This window comes from Podarcis raffonei, chromosome 18, assembly GCF_027172205.1.
Source record: "Podarcis raffonei isolate rPodRaf1 chromosome 18, rPodRaf1.pri, whole genome shotgun sequence".
Classification (NCBI taxonomy): domain Eukaryota; kingdom Metazoa; phylum Chordata; class Lepidosauria; order Squamata; family Lacertidae; genus Podarcis; species Podarcis raffonei.
In genome coordinates, this window is record NC_070619.1 from 1,369,265 (window position 1) to 1,377,405 (window position 8,141).

Here is an 8,141-nt window from a genome sequence, read left to right on the forward strand (position 1 = left end):
CCACCTGGAGGTGCCTGCCCGGGGATCCTTGGATCTGGACTGTTTTCACATACTAATACCCCATCCTGTAGAATCTATTTTATCTGCACTGTCAGAATGAATTTCAAGAACCAAAAGGCTTTTTCTGTGCAGCCTGAGCAGGAGCAGGGAACAACGATAGTTAGTTGTCGCTTGCCTTCACTTACCTCACCTCACTGCCCTGCTCACAGCTGTGAAGAATATTCCTGCGTCACCACTAAGAAAAACGGGTCAGAATAGGCCAGTGTATATGTAGACTGTCTCTGGATGAAGTGACTTTTCTTTCAGTTCCCAAAGCTCTTAACCTCGCTCAAGGTAGGAACTAGCCAGATGTTTAACTGAGAAATCATCAGTCAGTCCATCCTTTGAAAAATAAGGCTTTAGAACTGTCTTGCCCCAAAACAGCAACTGGATGTTTCATTTTGGTGACTAACCTTGGTTTAAGGAACCATTTGGCACCTGGCTTATATATCTGAGTTTCTAACACTGCCCAAGCGTCATCTAGTTCAACTCTGCAATGTGATACGTTACCAAAATAGCCTTCAGATGTGCTGGGGTTTCCTGTGACATTCCAGATATTGGGGCACCAGCTCCCATCAACCACATTTGACATACATTTAAAGTGCTCTATAAACTATCATGGACGCGGGTGGCGCTGTGGGTTAAACCACAGAGCCTAGGACTTGCCGATCAGAAGGTCGGTGGTTCGAATCCCCACCACGGGGTGAGCTCCTGTTGCTTGGTCCCAGCTCCTGCCAACCTAGCAGTTCAAAAGCACATCAAAGTGCAAGTAGATAAATAGGTACCGCTCCAGCGGGAAGGTAAACAGCGTTTCCATGCGCTGCTCTGGTTCGCCAGAAGCTACTTAGTCATGCTGGCCACAAGCTGTACGCCGGCTCCCTCGGCCAGTAAAGCGAGATGAGCGCCACAGCCCCAGTCATCTGCGACTGGACCTAATGGTCAGGGGTCCCTTTAACTTTACTATAAACTATCATGGATTTCCCCAAATAATTCTGGGAACTGTAGTTTGCTTAAGAATGCTGGGAGTTGTTGGGAGACCTCATCTATTGGCCTCCCCTCTATTACCCATGATATATGGGTATGATGACACTGGAATGGCTCAATCAGAGCATAAGACTCATAATCTCAGGGTTGTGGGTTCGAGCCCCATGTTGGGCAAAAGATTCCTGCATTTGCAGTGGGTTGGACTAGGTGACCCTTGGGGTTCTTCCCAACACTACAGTTTTATGATTCTATGTGAAGGTGGCCAAATGCCAGCAGTGATGGGAAATTGCAGTCCAGGCCACAAGTCCCCAACCCCTAACCTAGAAGGTGGTTCCCCCATTAAGACAGCGCTCTCCCTACCTGCTGCTTCAGTAACCTTCGGCCAGCAAGCTGGCATTTGTTATCCAGGTGGAAACTGACCCAAATCACATAGGCATGCAGCCTTTGTTGTTGTTGTTGTTGTTGTTGTTGTTTGTATATCATTCTCCATTTGCAGCTCTTAACCCCCCATTGATTAAAGGGACCCCAATCATCACCTTTTGTTCTGCTTTAATGACAAATTGCAACTACCGGTACCTTTTAAAATCCCTTCACCAAAACTACGCCAGCAAAAAATGAAGACCCCCCAACCCCCATGAAGCTTTTCTTTTTAAAAATCCCCAACAACTTCAGATTTCTTCATGTCGTTCACTATTAGAATTAAAACTTTTACAATAGAGTTCCACCCTAGGAAAACAATCTGGAAGTGATCAGGTAGTGTTAAAAACCCATGTGCAGTCTTTGCTTTGGTGCAGAAAATAAAATACAACTCTGTTTACATGAGCGCTACTCCACACCTAAAGCCCAAGGGGCCATGAATGCAGGATAATCTGGTTCTCAATGCAGAGCTCCAGCAGGGAGAGGCTGGCCAACGCCACTCTGCGCGAGTGCCCCACCGCAACAAAGCCACACCAGGGAACACCCCACCCCCTTTACCGGCACCCGCACTCGTCCACCACCATGTCCTCATAGTGCCTCAGCACAACGTTGTCGTCGTTGTCGTAATACAAGATGGAGATGGGCGAGAGGCGGACAGGGACGCAGCAGGGCTGGGGGGTCCCTTCGGGGTCGAGGGAGTGCACCACTGTCTGCAGAATGGCGTGGTTGGTGCTGTTGAGGTCTTCGGCCAGTGGGAAGGGGCACTCGCCCAGGCAGTAGTTCGCCAGGTAACCCTGGGGGGCGATGATCCAGTCTTCCCAGCCAACGTCGCGGAAGCTGATGTACAGCCGTCGCGGCTTGCAGATGTTGCTGGCAGCCGTCGGGACGTAGTAGGTGCTCCGCCGCTTCCGGGTTCTCCCGCACTGTCCGTGCGCCAGGGAGACCACAAGGAGGGAGGTGTCAAGGAAGGAATCTGCACCGGAGCACAGCTTCCCCCTGGAGATTTCAAGCACCAAGCCCAGGTTCCGGGCAGGGGTTTGCCACACCTTTGCTGCCTCGGTCAGGTTGAAGACGAAGGACTTGTGGAGATGGATGAAGCTTTGCTCCACCAAGAGCTTCCGGCTGTAGGCGTGCGAGGACATCCCTCGCAGAGCTGCCTGGGAGGCCTGGTACAGGCTCAGCTCCAAAGGGTGGCCCGGACTGGCAACCTGGTACTGGTTGTGGCGGAAACGGATCTGCAGCTGCGCCATCGTCACCTGCTCCCCTTTGTCTAGGGTGGAGAAGTTGAAGTACAGCCGCTTCTGGAGGCACAGCCAACTCCGTGGCTTGTCGCTGTGGATGAATTGGCCTAGGAGAGGAGGAACACGGCTGAGGCAAGGACCAGCCTGGCAAGAGCGAGCCAGCAGTAAATCACACGGTGCACTCCTTATTAGCAAAAACAGGATCTGCACAGGAGTATTAGGCCTAATGAGCACAGCAACCCATTCCTGGTGGTTGTACTCCATGAAAATCAGTTGTTGAGACTGAAAGGTCCCTCCTCCCCACAGCTGTCTCCAGGGTTTTCCTCAAACAATCTGAGACTGAGCCTGCGCACAACCAACCTCTCCTCCACCCTTTTCATGCCTCTCCTGGTTCTGGGAGACCAGCAGGGAGGGGAGCTTCTTGCAGCAGGAAGGGGAGACCCCCATGGCCCTTCCCCTCTCTGCCTCCTGGCCTCCTTCCTCTCCTGCTTCAGCTCCTGCCTCTGAGTCTGGACTGCTCTCTGCCACAGACTCTCCCCGCTCACTAAGCCCTGTCCTCTTCCAATGTCATCTGTTCCCAGTCTTCTCCCTCTGTCCGCTCATCATTGTCCCACCACCACTAGGGTTGCTATGTCTTGAAGAACACAAAAGAGGTCAGCCTGAGCTGGTGCAGGGGCTGCAGCCACTGTGCCCACGTACCTCTTTCCCCAGCTTGGGCTGGCAGCGGCTGCCCCCTGCACAGCAGCCCAAGCGGAGGCAGGACCCCAGGCTCCTACCTGATCTTTGCTGCGACAGCCTCACTCCGCCATGGCGCTTCCGCTTCTGGGTCACAGCGCCCTCCCAAACATGCGTGTGCACCCCCAAACCCCTTCTGAAAATAACTAAAAAACCCTAAACCAGACATTTCCCTTGAAATGTAAAAATTAGCCCGGGGGGACATGTTGACCCCCCCAAAAGAGGACATATCTGGGTTTTCCCCGACATATAACCACCCCTCCCTGGGCTCTGAACCTTTTTCCCTTGAGGGTCCCCCAGCTGGTTCCTCACACCATTCCTGTGTCCAGCCAGTCCCTGACACAGCCCTATTGCTTGGCGCTCGGAGAGCCAGTGATGTCAGGGCTGGAGCATCAAACTAGGACCTCGGAGAGAGCAGGGTTCAAATTCCCCCTTGGCCTTAATTAAAGCTTCCTGCGTGTGGCCTTGAAGGCCACCGGTCTCTCCTAGCCTAACCCACCTCACTGGGTTGTTGTGGGGGATTAAATGAGGAGGGGGAAAGAGACCTCAAGCTCCTTGGAGAAAAATGGCAGGGATATTTAAGGCATTAAATAAAAATAAATAAATACTGCCCAAGTGGGTTTCTAAGCTGTTATAAGAGTATCAAAACCCATTTCACTGAATATCTTATTGTGTCCTGTTGTGTTTTAATTTGTTGGAAGCCACCCAGAGTGGCTGGGGCAACCCAATCAGATGGGCAGCATATACATAATAATAAAAATTATTATTATTATTATTATTATTATTATTATTATTATTATTATTGAGTTCTGCTGGATCAGGTCAGTGCCCCATCTAGTCCAGCATCCTGTTCTCACAGGGGCCAACCAGGTGCACAGGATCCGAGCACAACACCCACTCTCTCCGCCTGTGGGTTCCAGCAATTGGTGTTCAGACACATGGCTCCCTCCCCCCTTGGAGAGCCGGCCTCTGGACTAGATGGGCCATTGGCCTGATCCTGCAGGCTCTTCAGATGTTCTGATGTGCCTGTTCACACCAAGAAACATCTGTGGCACCCAAGTGAGCTGAGCCAAGCATCCAAAGCTATCTTTAAGAACAGTTGAGTTCACAGGCATTGAGAAAGCCCATTATCGCCCGGCTGTGAGAAGTCTCACCAAGGTGTAGAAATGGAGGAAGAGGCCAAGGCTCTGGTTTCTCAGTCTTGGGGAGGAAAGGAGGTGTGAAGAGCAGGCCTTCAAGGCATCTGGTCACAGAGAAGCTTCTGCTAAAGATGGTCAAATGCTGGTGGGGAAGAAGGATTTCCCAGCCACCAGCAAAGCCCTTTTTATTTTTGCATACAAACGACCTGCAAAGTTGGAGCAGTTTTCCTTCAGTAAGATTGGAGTGGGGGGGGGGGAGACCATTTCAGCGTTGCAGTTTATCATGCCTGACTTCTTATATATATGGTATAAATGTATGTGTTTAAATCAGGCTTGCATTTTATGTATAAGCACCATAAACACACACAGAGAACAGTAAATGAACACACAAGAAAATATTAATTTGTCATCAAGTTAAGCTATTTAAAAGACAGAGATTAATTGATTAGCCAGTCAATAAAGTAACAAATTAGGAAGAGGGAATGGTTAAGAGGAAACAAAGGGTTAAATCCAATATGAGTTGCACTGATAATTGAAATTAATGGGCATGATTAACCTAAGCTCACTGGGCTGCATAGATTTGCTCTGAGTAGAACTTAATTGAGCCTATTAGCATGTCTATTGCTCTACTCTGAGTAGAACTTGTGGCAACCCCCAGGCCACTATCCCATAAGAAAATTTACTTGGAAGTAAGCTCAACTGGGCCCAGGAGGATTTAATCCTTTGTGTGTCTACTCATAAGTAAGCTCCGCTGAGTTCAGCTGGACTTCCAAGTTAAGTTTGTGTAGGATTCCAACTAGCCTCATACGCAAAATACGTGCCAAAATACGCAAAGATCACTTTGAAGGCTATCAAATTTGTGAGGGAATAAGCTTTTCATGGACCGTAGCACACTTTCCTATTAGGCATGAGGTCAAATCTAAGTTGGCAGGTGTGTGTAAAATAGGGATATAAAGGAGAAAATGGGAAGGTGGAATAGTGGAGAAAATTAGTCAGTGATAAACTGGATATTAAATACAGTCCTTGATAGCCTGCAGATCATAACTCACTGGGTGGATCATGAGACACTTAATATGAGGGTTATTGGGCAAGAAGATTTGGGGTTCAGGGTGACCTTAACAGATTAGAGAACTGGGCCCAAACTAGCAAAATGAATTTCAAAAGGGACAAGTGTCAGGTTCTGCACTTAGGCAGGAAGACCCAGCTGCACAGATATAAGATGGGGGAAACCTAGCTTACTAGCAGGACATGTGAAAAGGATCTCGGGGTCTTGGTGGACCACAAGTTGAACATGAGTCCACTGGGTGATGCAGCAGCAGCAGCAGCAACAAAATTAATGCTATTCAAGGCTGCATCAAGGCTGCATCAACAGAAGTCTAATGTCCTGGTAAAGGGAAGTAAAAGTACTGCTCTCTTCTGCCTTGGTCAGACCACAACTGCAGTCCTGTGTCCAGTTCTAGGCACCACAATTTAAGAAGGATATTGACAAGCTGGAAGGTGGGCAGAGGAGGGAGGCCAAGATGACCAAGGGTGTGGAAACCAAGCCTGATGAGGAATGGTTGAGGGAGTTGGGGAGGTTTAGCCTGGCGAACAGGAGATAGCCATCTTCCAATATCTCAAGGGCTGTCACATGCATTTTGATGGTCATCTGTCATGGACTCTTTAGTTGACATTCCTGCATTGCAGGGGGTTGAGCTACATGACCTTCTATCTCCACGATGCTATGAACACTTACAATGCAGTGATTTAGCTCACAAATGAGGACATCAAACTTCCAGCCCATGACAAGTGTTAATACAACCATCTCAAGAATCCTGGGCTAAAAACTTGATGCCATTACCTGTGGGGTTGCGAGAGAAAGGGCAATGATCAAAGGAGTTTGTAAAGCGGGGGGGGGGGGATCTCTCTTTATTTTAAGGTTGTGCTTATGAAACTGAACATAGAGTGAACAGCTGGCTATTGTTTTCTTATAAGTCTTTATTTATAATATTGCCCAATCCACACTCATGCTAATTTATTTATCTTTGTTAATCACTTTCCACACAGGGGTCTCAAGGTGATGTACAGAATGCAGTAAAAATGCTTTTTTAAAAAATCCCCGGGGGGGAAATAAGGACAGGGAATAACTGTGGAAATATCACAGAGGAATGATCAGCTGGGCTGGTCTTATTGTGATTTCGTAGAATCCTAAAACTGTAGGGCAGGAGGGAACCTGAGGATCATCTAGTCCAACCCCTTGCAAAGCAGGAATGTGCAGCCATCCCATATGGGGATCAAACTGGAGACAAAGCGCAGCTTTTATAATAATTGCAGACTACTTTCAACACCTTTGGCCTGATGAGTAGTTATTTAAAAAGCAACCCTAAATCAATCAAAACAAAGTTGGTTTTTGTCCTGGACTTGGGACTATGCACTCTGGTGAACTAAGTTCTACTCAGAATAGACCCAATGAGTCTCGGTTAGCCATGCCCAATAATTGCAACGTGTCTACTCTGAGTAGGACTGACATTGCTTACCATCCTGGGCTTTTATTCCCCAAACTGGCCTGATTTTATTAATTTTAGGAGAATTTAAGGGGATGCAGAATCCATTTCTGGTTTTATTGGGTGAAGAAAAGCAAGCCATAAAATGACCTCAGTGGGACTTGCTTCTGAGTAGACCTGTGCAGGATTCTAACCTCTGGGAGAAAATCATGGCCATCTCAAACCAGAAACCCATCAATCAAACAGAGCTCCCAAAACCTTTGCAACAACGTACCTTGGTCTGGGAAGACTCGGATGATATTGCCAGGAACCCTGAATTCTTCGACCCAGCAAGGCGTCCTCCCTTCCTCGGAAGCTGGAGAGAGGTTGGCTCTCTTGTGGAACATCTTCCAGAGCAGATGGGGCACGGGCGGGGGAGATCTGGGGCTGGGCCTGGTCGTGAGCCCCAGAGATTTCAACACCAAACTTTCCTGCCTTTGCAAATGCATCCCTCCCACCAGCAAGACCCAGAGCATCCCAGCTGCTCCCAGAATTAGTTGAAAATAGTGCAAATGCTCCATTCTATTCTCTCTTTTGGAGACGCTGGCAATGGGGAGAACTGGGGCAAGAAAAGGGGTCTGAATACTTGCTGGGGGGGGGCGGGAGAGAAGCCCGATGAAGGCGCGGAGGAAGAGGCAGCTGATGGGGGTTGATTGGCTAATGGGGGCCTTTGATCTTTGGGCAGCTGGCCAGGGGCCGAGGGGGCTTCTGGGTAAGGACCCGACTTGAGGGTCCGGGTGATGGGCGCATCTGGTTAACCCTTCCCCGCCCAGGGCAAACCAGGTGAGTTCAGTCCAGAGTTTTGCTGCTTTTATTCTACCCAATTTATCCTCCATATATGGGCGCAGTTGTTTTTAAAGATTCACACCAACCCTGCGAGGTGGGCTAGGTTGAGAGACCCCAGGTGATTGCACAGGATCATAGAATTGTAGAGTTGGAAGGAACCTGAGGGTCATCTAGTCCAACCCCATGACTGATGGCTGCCCAACCACTGGAGGAATTCCCCCCAAATCCCCCCCTGTAGTCATGGAGGGGGCTTTGGGTGTTTTTTGTTTCAGTGTGCT

The 8,141-nt window shown here is 48.9% G+C and overlaps 1 protein-coding gene across 1 annotated transcript; it reads right to left on the reverse strand.

Moving 5' to 3' along the window:
• Positions 1–1,651: 1,651 nt before the first annotated feature.
• GDF1 (growth differentiation factor 1) lies at positions 1,652–7,600 on the reverse strand. The gene is made up of 2 exons (XM_053372903.1): positions 7,313–7,600; positions 1,652–2,788 (listed from the first exon to the last, which is right to left on the reverse strand). Exons 1-2 carry the CDS (start codon positions 7,596–7,598, stop codon positions 1,995–1,997), a joined length of 1,080 nt encoding a protein of 359 aa, XP_053228878.1. The 5' UTR covers positions 7,599–7,600; the 3' UTR covers positions 1,652–1,994.
• Positions 7,601–8,141: the final 541 nt, after the last annotated feature.